This window comes from Balaenoptera ricei, chromosome 16, assembly GCF_028023285.1.
Source record: "Balaenoptera ricei isolate mBalRic1 chromosome 16, mBalRic1.hap2, whole genome shotgun sequence".
In the NCBI taxonomy this organism is placed as follows: domain Eukaryota; kingdom Metazoa; phylum Chordata; class Mammalia; order Artiodactyla; family Balaenopteridae; genus Balaenoptera; species Balaenoptera ricei.
The window spans coordinates 25,463,085-25,477,926 of NC_082654.1; the positions used below are offsets into that span (position 1 = coordinate 25,463,085).

A 14,842-nucleotide genomic window follows, 5' to 3' on the forward strand; every position below is an offset into this window, starting at 1 on the left:
CTTGTCAGGCACACTTGGCGGTCCCTTGGGACAAGGAGCCACTCCCTCCTCGCTCCCAGCAGCCAGCTGGAAAGGGGGCATCAGCTCTCCCCTCTAAGGCCAGGCAACCGGGCAGGAGCCCCTTCAGCTACGGGAAGCTTGTTGATGTCCCGCTGGGGGTCTGAGAACCCCCAGCTCACACGTCACTCGGGCCAGTCTGTGGGGAGGTTAGGCTGGACGTGTGGTCCATACTGGCGCTGCCTCTCCTTTCAGGGGATGACGTGCGTCAGTATCTCCGGCAGTACCTGATGGGCCCTCGGGGTCCCCCAGGGCCACCAGGAGCCAGTGGAGGTTGGTCCCTCCAGTCTTTGGACTACGCAGAGCTGAGCAGCCGCATCCTCAGCTACATGTCCAGTGAGTGTCCGCCTCCGTGGCAGGGCGGGCGAGAGGGCGGGTGCTGGACATCCCGGAAGTGGCCCCCTGCGCCTGTCCCGCCAGGCTGCACCCAACCCAGAGGGAGGGGGGGCACTTCAGAGCTGTTGAAACCTGTGGCTCCAGAGCAGGTCACGGAGCTTGGCGAGGGAAGCCAGAATGAGTGTCCCGGGCACCGTCCTACACACGACTCACACACACACTTCTCTATACACACATGCACACACGCACACTCCCACACACCCAGCAGGAGGAGGGCTGTGGGCACTTCTGACCTGCACTCTTCCCCGGCCCTGGGGCCTCTCCTCCGTGGTGCCGTTACCCAGGGTCTCGTGTCTGCGTTACTCTCTGCCGGTCTCTTCCCGCTGCCCCTCTCGCCCCTATCCCAGCCTCCACTTCTGTTCAGGTTGCTTCTGTCTGGCTTCCTCTCTGACACGGTGTCTCCATCTGCCCTTCCCTGTCTGATCTGCATCCATCGCAACTTGGGATTTGTTCCTCAGGCTCCGGAGTCCGCGTTGGGCTTCCTGGCCCCCCAGGGCCCCCAGGCTTGCCGGGACCATCCTATGAGGAGCTCCTCTCCTTGCTCCAAGGTAGGGCCGAGCAGGGCCATCTGATCGAGGGCTTCGGGGTGGAGGGCAGAGCTCCTTAGCCCAGGCTGTGACCGATCCTTGCTCTTCCTTGGTGTCTCAGGGTCTGAATTCAGAGGCATTGTTGGGCCCCCAGGTCCCCCCGGGCCACCAGGGCTCCCAGGCAGCGCGTGGTCCAGCATCAGCATGGAGGACCTCTCGTCCTACCTGCAGAGTAAGGAGTGGGGCCGGCGAGGGCTGCAGCCTGACCTCCAGGGCTCCCGCGGGTCTGAGCCAGGGCAGTCATGGAGGGCTCAGCCCAGGCCCCAGTCCTCCTAGAGCGGGTACAGGGCCGGGCTCTGGGATCCTGGAGGGGGGACACACTTGACGTTGAGGTGCTTTCAGCCCTGGCAGGGGGAGAAGTGGGGGGGACACCATGCGTCCAAGTCACGAGAGAACTCGGGGGCCAGCGGGTGACCAGGTGCCCAGCCGGGAGCTCCAACTCCCAGCGGCAGAAGGGCTGAGGGGAAGGGATATGATTTGGGTTGAATGAGGCCCGGGACTCGGGGTGGAGGGCAGCGGGGAGCAGTCACTCCAGGGGAGGACGGGACACGCGTGTGGAGGCCTCCCTCACCGCCTCCTTCCAGACGGGCCCAGGCTGGGAATTCCGCGGTCCTGGCAGGGGATCCCTGATCTTTCTCTTTCTCTTGCCCCCTGCTCAGCTGCTGGCTTGTCATCCATCCCAGGCCCTCCTGGTCCCCCTGGCCCCCCAGGCCCTCGAGGGCCCCCGGGTGTCTCAGGAGCTCTGGCGACATACGCAGCTGAAAACAGCGACAACTTCCGGAGTGAGCTGATCAGCTACCTCACAAGTGGGTGTCCCTGACGTCACTCTCCCTCCTCCATCCCCTCCCAGACCACGCTTCTCCCTGTGAGAGGGGCAGCCAGCCGGGGCTTGAAGGGAACTGGAGGCGGAACACATAAGCCGCCCCGGTCGGTCGAGGAAGCCCGGCTTCCTCCCAGCCCACATGCTCCCGCTCGGTGCGAGTTCACATCCTGCTCAGGGGTGTTGAGGCCCTGGGAGAGACACCCCCAAGTCCCACTTCTCTCTCTCCCCCAGACCTGGCTCCCACTAATGCCGCTTCTTCCCCACAGGTCCTGACGTGCGCAGCTTCATCGTCGGCCCACCGGGTCCTCCCGGGCCCCAGGGTCCCCCCGGGGACAGCCGCCTGGTGTCCACGGACAGCTCCTACAGCCGGGGCGGCAGCTCCTCTTCTCTCAGTCGGGCCTCTTCCTACAGCTCCTCCACGGGCGAAGGGGGAGCCTTTGGCCTGGACATGGGCCTGGGCCGAGGCTACGGGGCAGCGGCAGAAGGCGGCATGTATGGCGGTGACGGTGGATTCGGGGCCAGCTTTGCTGGAGGTCCGGATTACAACGAGCTGGCCGTTCGGGTGTCTGAGAGCTTGCAGCGTAAGTGGGGACACGTAGGCTTCAGCGCTGCGGGGTTACGGGAGCATGTGAGCATCTCCACACCCAGGAGGACAACAGTTCTGGAATCAGACGGGCAGGGACTGAAGAAGACAAGCTTAGTTCAAGGGGCCCAGTCAGGACTGGAACCTATGCTGCAGGGAACAGAGATGCTGGGGTCTTTGTCCTTTGTTTTCCCAGAAGAGTCTATGACTATGAAGGTTTTCTGGTGGGGCTGAGGAAAGGTTGCTAAGCAGCCCTTTCCCGGGCGGCTCACCAGCACAGCGATGCAGTAAAAGGCCTGTGAAACAAGCCCACGGGGGCGGAGACGTGCCTGTCAACAGGGGAGACTGAGGAGGCTCTTCCCTTGCTGCCGCATACAAGAGTGTGGCTGGGATGGGAGTCAGACAGGCAGAGGGCACCGTGCTCCCGCCGTGAAGAGGGTGCCGGGTGACCCCTGCTCCCTGTGCCCACCACACTCTGGTATTTACAGGTCAGGGCCTGCTCCAAGGGATGGCCTACACTGTGCAGGGCCCACCAGGCCGGCCTGGGCCCCAGGGGCCCCCCGGCATCAGCAAGGTCTTCTCCGCCTACAGCAACGTGACCGAGGACCTCATGGACTTTTTCAGAAGTAAGGGCATCCCCCGATTACTTTCCCAACACTTCACTTGCCGTGTAGTCTGCTCCACAGAAACTAGTCTCCCCAAAAACCTTGTTAACACTTGAGATGCTGCAAATCAGATAAATTCTAAACTGTTCTCTTCTTACAAGTCCAGACTCTACCACTACCTGCCTGTGTTAGTCTGAACAAATCACTTTACTTCCCAAGCTCCAGGATGAGCTCTAGTCTAAGGCCAGTTTTTCCCCTTGCAGCTTATGGAGCCATCCCAGGACCCCCTGGGCAGAAGGGAGAGATGGGCATCCCTGGACCCAAAGGTAAGTGGTGGCAGGAAACAGCCACCAGGATCCCGTGTTAACGACTGCCTCTTGTGGGAAGCAGCTCCCTTGCCAGCGCTGTGCTGGGAACGTGTGCGGCTCCTTCAGGCCCTGCACCGTGCCTCGCTTAGCCGTGCCCCCTTCTGTCCTCCTAGGTGACAGGGGCCCTGCTGGGCCACCAGGTCAGCCTGGGCCACCCAGCCCTCGAGGACACAAGGGAGAAAAAGGAGACAAAGGTAAGCCTCACTTGCCACAGTTTCTGGAGTGCTGGGAAGCAGGCCACATGTTCCACAGCAAGCCTGAAAATTTTAGGCAGATGCCAGTTACGAAAGGCAGGTACTGGCAACAGCATACTTTGTGTAACGATCAAATGAACAGCCAGGGAGAAAGGAAGAAAAGTGTCAATGCAGGGAGGAAAAGGAGAACCAAGCTGGTAATGAAATAGGGTAATCAATTTATATCAATTGACAGTCTTACAAAAGAGTTCATCTTTCAAGCCGGTTTTGTAGTAGTCACAGTTACTGTAATTACCCAAGCGAAAGTCCCCACAGACCACAGGATATTTTCTAACTTACCATTCATCTTCCAACTTCTAGGTGACCAAGTCTATGCTGGCCGGAGAAGGAGAAGCATCGCCGTCAAGCCATGAGCGACCCTTGTCGAAACAGCCGCCTGGACCAGTTCTTGCAGTGGTTTATGGCGCTTATGTCAAGACCTCTCCAGAGGGTAAAAGCTGGAATCTCACTGTCCTACTGAGGCAGCACAGCAAATAGTCAACTAGAACCCTTATCTTAGTCTGGAGCAAAATATATGTACGTAGAATTCAGTCCAAGGTACACAGTCTGAAACAGCTTCACGGGGTAGACTCAACAGTGGCCGCATGCAGTGTGGTAGGATGAAGCTGGCCTCCCTGCTGTCCAGGGCTGAGCTCCTCGGCTTCTTTAGCACTGAGTTCAAGCCCCAGCCTAGGAAAGTCAGGTACATAAAAGTTGTTTCAGGAGCCCTTGAGCTTCATCTTAAAAATGAGCCCAGAAAATGGAAGATGGGATGGGGGTGCCTTCCTGGGAGCCACTCGATGGGACTGTTCTGGTCAACGCTGCAAGGCTGTGCCCTCAGCTCCTTTCTCCCCTCTTCACTCTGCATTCTTCTAGTCATAGAAAGAAACTCTCGCAACTGAAAAAATTAAGAAATCCACTTCCCCTGAAGGTGGTGACAGGGTTTCTACTAGTTATTTCTCACTATGTATCACATTCCCACTTGGGAAGTTTGTTTGATTGCAGCTATGATCTGTCTCCATAGGTCCACGCTACAGTTGATAGTATGTTACACTGAACTAGTTTGCAGCCGATAGGAAGAGAAAGGCAGGGGGCAAGGAGGAAAGAAGGGGAGGGGAGGGAGAGCAGACTGCCTGACGCCGGAAGCCGGCACCCCTGCTCTGCACTTAGGAAACGCATGGGGGACTGGGCGCAGTTGGTTTTATTGCACTTTTCAATGTCTACAAACATTCATGTGGTCTATCAGATGAGTCATTTCAATTGCAAAATTTCCAATTAAAGGGTTTTTTCTTTTTTAATATGTTTAATGTGATCCATCTAACCAAAAAAAAAAAAACAAGAAGAAGGGAGGGAAGGAGGGAAGAAGGAAGGAAGAAAGGAAAGGAGGAAAAGAAAGAGGGAAAGAAAGAAAATATTTTCGGTTAATTAAGTTTGACATTTTACTGTCTAATGAAAACTTACTATGTATAATGAATGACTGCATCGTGCCTTTTTCATATTTTAGTTTTACCTAAAGGCTGACTCAATTTGTTTTTTGTAATAGTAGCTTTAGAAGCTCAAGTATTATATCCCCTTTAATGATTCTTATCTTGATTAACCAGACTTTTGAGTTTTGTCCTAGTTATGAGATTTGCCTATCCAAGCTATCCAAGTCTTCATAGAATCCTATGCCCAAGAGAAATAGGGTAAAAGCCCAAACTTGCTAGCTTCTCTGGACAGAACCCAGATATGAGATATGTCCTCAGCTGGATGGCAGTGGATCTTAGCCTCTTTTGTTTCATTAAAAAAAAAAGTCAAGCATGAGCTCCACAGTATGCAATGCTCCTGGATTAGAAAATGACATGCTGTGCCTCCCTCCGTCCAAGCTGACCACTTGCCAAATGGTCAGCCTAGTATGTCTACTGAATCCTGCATGAACGTATGAATGATGAAAAGAGGTTATTTTTAGCAGAAGTGACGTCACAGTTTGTGAAATGTTTGGTGAGAAAAATAATCCATTCCAAGGGGAAAAAAGGACATAAAAAAAGGTATATATACATATGTCGATGGAAATATTTTAAGCATCACCCAAAGGCGGGGTTTGGGCGATGAAAGACACTCCCAAGTTAGTTACCAGTAAAAAGGACCCTCTTGTGTGTGATGACTACAGATGGTCTGGAATACTAGTAAATAAGTCTGAAGGGTCAGAAGATCTGGAGGACTGCGAGTTTTAAAATAGGATTTTTTTAAATGCTACAAAATGTTCTCATGCAGGACAATCTAGTTTCAAATATTCTCAATAAAAGACTGCTTCCCAAAGTAGATTAAGAAATAACTTTTTATTTTTCATTTGCCAACCCCATGATTGAAAAGACATGTTGCTCCCAAATAGACAAGAGGCATTTTCTGAAACAAAATTCTTTCTGAAAATTTAGCTTGTGAAGTTATTACACTGCAAATCAGAGAAGGATTACAAAAAGCTACAGCCAACACTGAAAACTGGTATCACATTCTACCCCAAGCTTAGTAACAGAAGTTTTAAAGCTGTATCAAAACCATGTCAGCCACAGGATAGCAACAATAGTGGCATTAATTGTTGTGCCTTCAACTTAAGAAAAGCATTTAAAATATCCCATTTCCTATAAAAGATCATTTCCCAGAAAGGAACTGATTTATTCAATCAGAAGCCTATTAGAACTGGAACTAAAGAGCTCACCTCCTCCACCTCACAGTTCTACATTTTCCTGTAATCAACAATATCTCTAGCTAATCATTTGAGAGAATTTGGCTTCTCAGAAGAGTCTTTCTTTGTCATTTAAGCACAGTGTGGAATGGGGAAAAAAGTGTGTAGTTACAAGGGAACTAGGAGACTACAAAAGACAATCGCTTCTGAAACTCACAGATGCTCAAGAAATCAGAGACCCTCCATTACAGTGGGTCTCATATGCCTGAGAGCTTTGTGCTTGAGGAAACACTACTTAGAGGTAGCTCTGGTTCTGGTTTATATTTAATTACAATTTGCTGTATCCTGTCACAGGAAAGTTTCAACATTTTCAGCAAGGTACAAGCACTCCAAATTTCCTCCTTACCCACCCTATAGCTTCCCCATAGAAAACGGTAAGAAAAAGCTTAACTGTGAGTCCATATAGTATAGCGGCTAATTCAGCAATTCACACCCAACCATGGATTGACAGGACTAGGAAAGGCAACCTGGTGCAACGAGCTCCATGAGCTAGACCTGCAGAAGCGTGGTGGCCTGGTGTGTCCACAGCACGCAGGGAGAGGAGGGGAGGCTGAGTAATTAGGGGGCACACATGGAGAATTTCTTCTATGCATTTCATAGCACATTCTGCCACAGCAACAAAACCACCAACTCAGGAATGCATTTGACTGTACTCTTTGATTTCAAAGATGTCTGTGTCCCTCCCCAACCCCCCACCTACACATCATGCAAGAGAGAAGGATCGCTCTTCTGTACGTGAATACAGGGCCTAGCAAGAAGTGGGCAGGGGTGGGTACAAACAGCATGGTCTATACAACAAAATACCTTTTGAAAAGATTTATGTAACTTTAAGTATTAAAATGAAGGCTTTACCTCTACATACATATTCTGTAGTCCTGCTCCTACATGCATATGGTCTGGTCATTTTTGAAAGAGAACTCGAGCGTGAACAAGGAATCCAAAGGGCAGTTTTACGGGAGATGCAAGAGGTGCTAACAAACTTACCAGCGTTGTCAATCGTTCTACTCTGAGCCTCTTTATTCAATACTCTGAATGTCAACTTGAAAGGAAGAAAAAGAACCAAATATTCAGACCAAATTAATTATGTGCCATAAACTATTCAGCACACAGGATACCCTTTAAACGATACTGAAAAAATGTCCACTGCCTGAAGTATTAATTTTTAAAAAGCCAATAAACTGAAAATTTCAAAGGAGAAAGTGGTATGAGAACCTTCTTCCTCTCTCCCTCTTCAAATAAATCATTAAATACACTGGGTAACATTATACTGTCATTTCTATCGTAACAATATAAACAATTTCCATCATCATCCTGAACATTACTTTATAAAGATATATATTTTAAAAGGCTCTCAAATCATTTTTCAACCCAGCATTTGAGAATAAAGCATTAAAAGAGTTTTGTATACAGTAACATTCATGTGATAAGTGTATGAATTTACAACCATACATAATATATATATATGTATATATATTTATATAAAAAACAAACTTGGCCAGAAGTTAAGGCTACCTACAAAGTTGTCCAAGTAAATTATGCTTGTCAAAACAATTACAAAATTAAAATCACATGCATTTTTAAATCATCTAAACCACTGACAAAATAAGGTTCAGCATTCAGTTTTCAAATTAACTGCAAGAAAGTGCTACAGATATTTACATTTTCTTAACATGAATCAGTGTTCCCACAAAGTTTCATTTGCATTTTTCACGAGCCTCAAATGTAATATAACTAAAAACTGAAATTTCTACAATTGGTACCTGGCACTCATGACAGAACAGGCGCACATGGCAGCCAGCAAGCTTCGTCTACAAATGTACTGTCTCACACCCCGAAATATGGTTTGTAATACTGTTTCGGCCTGACACGTGCTTGAAATTCTAACCCTCAAAAGGGACTAGAGTGAACATTTCATTAATAATTACACGTATCAGCAACCTCATGATAAAGGTTTCAGGCTTTTCCCACTCAAATCAAAGTAAATAATTTAAACATGGAACAAAACAAGACCAAAATATAAATGACTCGATCTCAAAACAATGAAAAGTCATTTCTGATATTTGCCTAAATATTTTAAATTCTTTCTTAAAAACTATTCTGAACAAATGCCTCTTTTAAGATTAATTTCATAAAAAATATATTCATAAATATAACTCAGAGCCTGCCAGCCTCCAACAGTTTTAAACAGAATTTGCTAAGATGGGAGAAGTCATTTAACCAGCTCATGTATTATTTTAGGACGTAAGCTGAGATAGCTAAATCTGTATTTTTTTTAATTTGGTGAGTTTTACATTTCCAATTTGGACATCTAAAAGCTACCGTTTATTTTTTTCATCTTTCCAACTTTGTACAACATATACTTTAGGATGAAAATTTCTATCAATTGGTAATAGGAGCAAGATTTAAAAAACAATAATGCTTAATGCTAAGGGTGTTTCGTCCCTGTTGAATCAAAAAAGGAAATGCTATTTTAGACTCAATTGAAATTTAGTGTTTTAGGCACTATTTTAATAAAACTAGCACCCTTAATTATTAGCTCATGTCTAAACAGGTAATTATTTTAGACAAATTATTGAAATAATTTTTCTCTTTTAAAAGAGTTTGATGCTAACATTTAAAGATAATAGATTTATTTACTGAATCAATATCATATTTTGAGCAACTCATAGTTTTTTCATGAGAGCTGATTCACCAAAAAATTATTCCAACTCTCTACAGCAGTTTCAACTATAGATTTTAGGCATCATTGAGAAGTTAAGTCAGGAAAAAAGATATTTAGTAATACTTAAGTGACATAACAGGGTTTTTTTAAATAACTTTAAACATTATATGTCTACCAGTTTTTCAGGTAACAGTATCTAAACAACACAATTTTTAAGATTATATACAAAAATCACCTTAGGGAATTACTGCAAGATGCTACTTTGCCAGCATGGCCCAGCATCTGTCTTAGTGCCTTTCCCTTTATCTTTGCTAAACAAATAAAACAAACAAATAAACACCCAGAAGGTGAGGCAGGTGATTGTCTTCGTGAGCTCTCTGATACAGACTATGGCAGAAGATGAAGAGAACAGAATGACATACTTAAAAAGACAAACCCAACCACAGACTGCTTCCCATTGTTACGATCCAGTGGAATGCAAGCTAGGAATAGGATAGAATTTGGAAATCCGGCTCTGTGTTGATGGGTTAAGGCATTCAGACTCCCCGGTCATTTTAAAGAACACTTCCTGTTCCTGTAGTTTCCTAGCAAACTCCTCTTCCAGTGTCTTAAAAAGAAAGGGAAAAAGAAATTATGCACTGGTATTAAAAACAGAATTTACTCTGACAGCCCAGATAAAATTATTTGCCCCGAAGACTTTGTCTGTTATCCTAAGGAAGAAGAGACTGCTCAACAGCTAGGACCATAGGCTGTGCAGCCCTGGGTTCAAGTCCTGGCTCAGCCACATGAATGGATAACTTGGGGGCAATTACTTAACTTCTCTATATTACAGAATCATTTCATTCTTCTGCTATGAAACAGCGATAATACCATCTACTTCACTGGGTTGCTATGAGAGGATTAAATGTGATAATAATGTACTTAACACACACTAGGTACTCAACAGATGGCACCTATTATTAACTACTGATATTAACTGTCTCTTCCACATGGAACTAACCATTTCCTATTTTTTTATTTTGATTACTGATGTGCATGTCTTTTCTTTCACATTGAACTATAAACTGTTTGAAGGTAAGACCTAAACCAGATTCATCTTTACAACCCCACAATATGGAGCAAATATAATAAGTGCTTGATAAATATCTGACGTATCAATTACTTTGTGGACAAGTGACTCAGGAGAAGTACTGCTGTAAAAATACAAAGTACAGGAAAAGATGGAAGGATAGGAAGGTTTCTCAGAAGAGGAAAACCATGAGCTTAGTTTCAAAGGAAAGATAAGAATTTGACAGACAGGGTGGGGAAGACACGCCAGACAAAGTGAGCTGAAACAATACACAGAGGCAGGAAACTGTGGAGTTGCTGTGAGTAACGGTGATTATACCCAGTACTGGAACATGAGCTGGGAACAAAGTGGCTAGTGGGAGACGAAGCTAAAAGGGCTGATATGGGCAAAGTATGGCACTATGAAGGCTTCAAAGTCAAAGTGAGGCGTTTATATTCAACTCTGTTGGAACTGAAGATTTATCAACACCACTATGACAGTAACAGAGATGCTCTTGAGGATAAACACTCTGGTGACGGCAGGCAAGCAGGAGGAAAGGAAAGTGAACAAGAGACCAGAAGGACCATTAGGACATTACTGAACAATTTTAAGCAAATAGTAGGAAGACAGTAAAGGGAAAGAGAAATACTATGAAATAAGAGTCAAAATTATTTGTCATCTGATTGAATGTGGGGTGTGATGGAAATGAAAGGTAATTCAGGTTTCTAGCCTAGATGTCAGTTAAGAGAACAGGAATGTTAGGAAGAACACCTGATGGTGGGTAGGACTGGAGAGAGGGGGGAAGATGAGATGGAGATGAAGGAAAAAAGATGTTGAGTTTAGTTTTATCTCCACTGAGTTTACAATCTTTAGTCAACGTTCAACAACATTCAAGAGGTATGTACTGATCATTTACAATGTGCAGGAATTGTTCCAGAAGCTGCGTATCTATCAGTGAACAATGAGATAATGTCCCCGCTTTCAAGGAGCTTACATTCTGGTGGGAGAAGACACACAACAAAGAAATGTGTCTGGTGGTGATGAATATTATGAAGAAAAACAAAGAAAGGTTGAGGGGATAGAGAGGGTTCGAGGTAGGCATTGAAGCTATATTTTATATACAGTCATCAAAAAAAGAAACCTTTGATGAGATGATAATGGGACAGAATGAATGAAATGAGGAGGAATGGAACATCCATATGGAAAATGAGAGCTGAGAGCATGAACCAATAATAAAAACAATAAAATAATAACAATAACAACCATTCATTGGATCCTGACCACATCTCAAGTACTGTACACACATCACTTCCGTTAACTGTCTTAACAACCCCAATTAGGGAGGTAGTAACATCCTCATTTTTTTTTTTTTTTTTTTTAAATTTTATTTATTTATTTATTTATTTATGGCTGTGTTGGGTCTTCGTTTCTGTGCGAGGGCTTTCTCTAGGTGCGGCAAGTGGGGGCCACTCTTCATCGCGGTGCGCAGGCCTCTCACTATCGTGGCCTCTCCCGTTGCGGAGCACAGGCTCCAGATGCGCAGGCTCAGCAATTGTGGCTCACGGGCTTAGTCGCTCCGCGGCATGTGGGATCTTCCCAGACCAGGGCTCGAACCCGTGTCCCCTGCATTGGCAGGCAGATTCTCAACCACTGCGCCACCAGGGAAGCCCGTAACATCCTCATTTTACAAATGAGGAAAACTGGGCTCAGAAGTGTTAAGAGACAAAATTAATCAGTGTCAGCACTGAGATTTGAACCCAGACCTGTATGACTTTGTAATTCATGTTCTATACAAGTTTTGGAATTGTCCTTAAATACGCAACAGCTGAAGCCATGACAATCTACAAGATCATCAAGATAAAGAGCAGAGGTAAGAGTGTAAAACTGGAAAATGTCTACATTTCCGGTGACTAGATAACAAAGGTGATAAAGAGCACAGAGAAAGAAGAGAGTATGTCACAAAAGTCAGGTGAGAAGAAAATTTTAAGAAGATTTTTAAGAAGAACAGGTAGATAATGCCACTGGTGACCACTGTCAACCAATTCAACTGGGGAGGAATTTGAGGCGAAAGCTAGACTACAAAGGGTGAAAGGAGGAACTAGAGAAGGGACTTCTCACTTTCACCCCTCTGTGTATGTACCCTTTGAATTCAGAAACACATGAATGAACTACCTATTCAAAAATGTAACAAAAAACAAAATTCAAGTTAAAAAGCCACACTATTAGCACATGGTAGGTGCTAAATACATATTTCCTTGATTAACTCATTGGATGAATGGAAGAAAGGAATGGTTGAAATGTATAGCAGGCAGGAAGCCCAAGAGAAAATAAAGGTTTAAGTTTGACAGTTGGCAAAGAGAGAGAATCATATAGTAATAGCAAAGACAGAGTTGAAACGGTTGACCAGTTGGACCAGGCTAGCAGGGAGTCAAGCACAAACAAAGAAGATAGCTGGCTGGCTGGCTGGCGCGGGGTAGGAAGCCATCCCTATTTTACTAAATTGTCAATTAACACAGCACATAAGGGCCATGTAATCTGGCTCCAGTCGACCCATCCAGACAAAGCTGTCATCCCTTCCCTCTCTCCCTCCCTAATGCCTACACACAGGCACACACTCCCTCTAATGCTACAATGATAGGGAGCTACTTATGATTCCTGTACACATTATTTTCACTCATTCTCTTTTCTGTACTTAAATTGCCCCATTCCACTCCAATCTGTCTGTCCTCCTAGCAAGCTCTTGCTCATCTATCAAGCCGCACTTGGCTTACAAGGCATCTCCTCTCTAACCCTTCCTGACTTCCCTGAGCAGACTTAAGCACTCCTCCTCCTTTGCTGGTACACTGTGCTCCTCTGCTCTGTATCTTGTGCTTACCTCCTTCAGACAAATGCTGCTACTGATCTGCAACGGCTTGTCAACTAGATTCTGAACCTTTCGGGGACAGGGACTTTGACTCTTCATCTCTGTGTCTCCCGTCCCTGACACTGTTCCTGACACATATTAGGTAAAGAGCCAATAGCTGGGAGGATGGAGGGATGGATGAATGCAAGCATATTTTAATTAAAGCTTTTAAAATTACCTTTTTCCTAGGTCTCAATTTCTCTCTCCATTCCTTTAATTCTTGGCTGTGTTCCTCATCTAACTCCTTTAGTTTCTGAGTCTCATGCTCAACCAAGAGGTGGCATTTTTCATTCTGAAAATAAAGTTTGGATTTAAAAAATTTCAGATCAAGTTAGCAATTTTTCACAAATACAATTATCTTCCAAAATAATAAAGTATTCATTAAACATAAAGCCATTACTGAGGTTGAAATTCTCCTCTAACAACCAAAGGCCAAGAATTATGAAAAGAGTCATAACTTCATTTTTGCAAGTGTAGAGGCTAGATCTGTTATCCATATGAAAAGAACTTGAATAGAAAGAACTAGTTTGATCCTGATTTTCCTTCTAAGAAGGTTTACTTACAAAACTGACACTTCAGAGGGCAACTTGCAAGCATTTTATCCAATGGTACCAGAACATGGGGTTAGAAACTATTCCACTCTAGTAAATTAAGCAAATATGTAGCATATCCACAATGTATACACTACTCTGAAATTGTAAACATTTTAGAAATTATATTATATTACATTACATTATATTATATTATATTATATTATATATATTAGAGAGCTGCATACCCCAGGTAAGGTTCAAAAACAGTCCTCTCTAAAGTAATGTTTAAATTCCTTAGGAAAAGAATTCTCATATTTATCACCTTTTTCAAAAACCTTGAAGAAAATGAACTATTTCTCCCTAAATAAAAAGAAATTTTAAATTCAGAATGATAACAAAAATGCCTACATCATTTTTAAAACTTTGTTCATCTTCTTTGCAAAATACACTAAAAATTCTCAATAGTACTTTTGAAAGATGCAACTTCTTATATCATAAATTAACTTCATGTTTATACTAATCACAGCTGTGTAAGTTCTAAACAAGTGCCTGCGATACTAAACTGATCTTCCTTTGGGTCTACAGAGGAAAGAAAACCTTTAAATCCCAGCATCTTCACAAGCAATGTGCAGCTTACTCTGAGTAGCTATTATTTCCTCAAAACCAGCCACCCGTACTGTGCATCTACTACCAGCTTTGCGTTCATGCTTCTGGAGCTAACCTGCAGTTGATGCAGTTCTCGGACATTGGCTTCACACTGCAACTGAAGATCCCGCATTTGATTTTCATGTTTTTGATGCTGAGCCATTCTCTCATTTTTCTGCCTCTTTTCTTCTTGAGAAGCAAACTATAAATAAGAAAAACAAAAGATAAATATGGTTAACAAGTAATGTAATTTCTGCATCTTCCAAAGGTGTAATTAAGGAATGTAACAAAGCTTAAAGTACAATAAACTAAAGCTGCAAGTAATAATACGCTGGGACTCAAAGCTGGAGTCTACATCATGGCTTTGGTGGGGTGTAGGGAGGTGGAGAGAGACTTCTGATTAAAACCTTGTTCCTCCTATCTGCTTAGTGACCTCAGTTAATTTGTGTGTGGGATCTGTGACTGTAGAAGTATAGTGAGGCCACACGTTTGACTGAAAAGCTGGCCAAGTCATCTTATTCCCAGGGCTGGTCTTAGGACCAGCCTAGCCCTGGATCTGGTGTGGGGCATAGAAGAGAGCAGAGCTCTCCATGGCCAGCACCTGAGGGAGACTGAGTTGGTACATGCCATATGTGTACAGAGCCATGGTGAACATCAATGAGCCCAAGGTGGCTCCAA

At 44.7% G+C, this 14,842-nt stretch overlaps 2 protein-coding genes across 5 annotated transcripts in view; one reads left to right on the forward strand and one right to left on the reverse strand.

The window, feature by feature from the left end:
* COL17A1 (collagen type XVII alpha 1 chain) overlaps positions 1 to 4,950 on the forward strand; it is a 50,916-nt gene extending 45,966 nt beyond the window's left edge. For all 3 annotated transcript variants that reach the window (XM_059899862.1, XM_059899864.1, XM_059899863.1), the window contains 9 exons: positions 253 to 393; positions 912 to 1,001; positions 1,102 to 1,212; positions 1,700 to 1,846; positions 2,130 to 2,444; positions 2,935 to 3,072; positions 3,315 to 3,377; positions 3,533 to 3,613; positions 3,974 to 4,950. In XM_059899862.1, coding sequence (XP_059755845.1) covers positions 253 to 393; positions 912 to 1,001; positions 1,102 to 1,212; positions 1,700 to 1,846; positions 2,130 to 2,444; positions 2,935 to 3,072; positions 3,315 to 3,377; positions 3,533 to 3,613; positions 3,974 to 4,026 — 1,139 coding nt within the window. In that variant the 3' untranslated portion in view covers positions 4,027 to 4,950. The remainder of the gene's footprint in view (positions 1 to 252; positions 394 to 911; positions 1,002 to 1,101; positions 1,213 to 1,699; positions 1,847 to 2,129; positions 2,445 to 2,934; positions 3,073 to 3,314; positions 3,378 to 3,532; positions 3,614 to 3,973) is intronic.
* A 1,001-nt stretch (positions 4,951 to 5,951) lies between these two features.
* Positions 5,952 to 14,842, reverse strand: part of SLK (STE20 like kinase) — a 55,302-nt gene continuing 46,411 nt past the window's right edge. For both annotated transcript variants that reach the window (XM_059899475.1, XM_059899476.1), the window contains 3 exons: positions 14,241 to 14,366; positions 13,165 to 13,278; positions 5,952 to 9,643 (listed from right to left, as the gene is read on the reverse strand). In XM_059899475.1, coding sequence (XP_059755458.1) covers positions 9,497 to 9,643; positions 13,165 to 13,278; positions 14,241 to 14,366 — 387 coding nt within the window. In that variant the 3' untranslated portion in view covers positions 5,952 to 9,496. The remainder of the gene's footprint in view (positions 9,644 to 13,164; positions 13,279 to 14,240; positions 14,367 to 14,842) is intronic.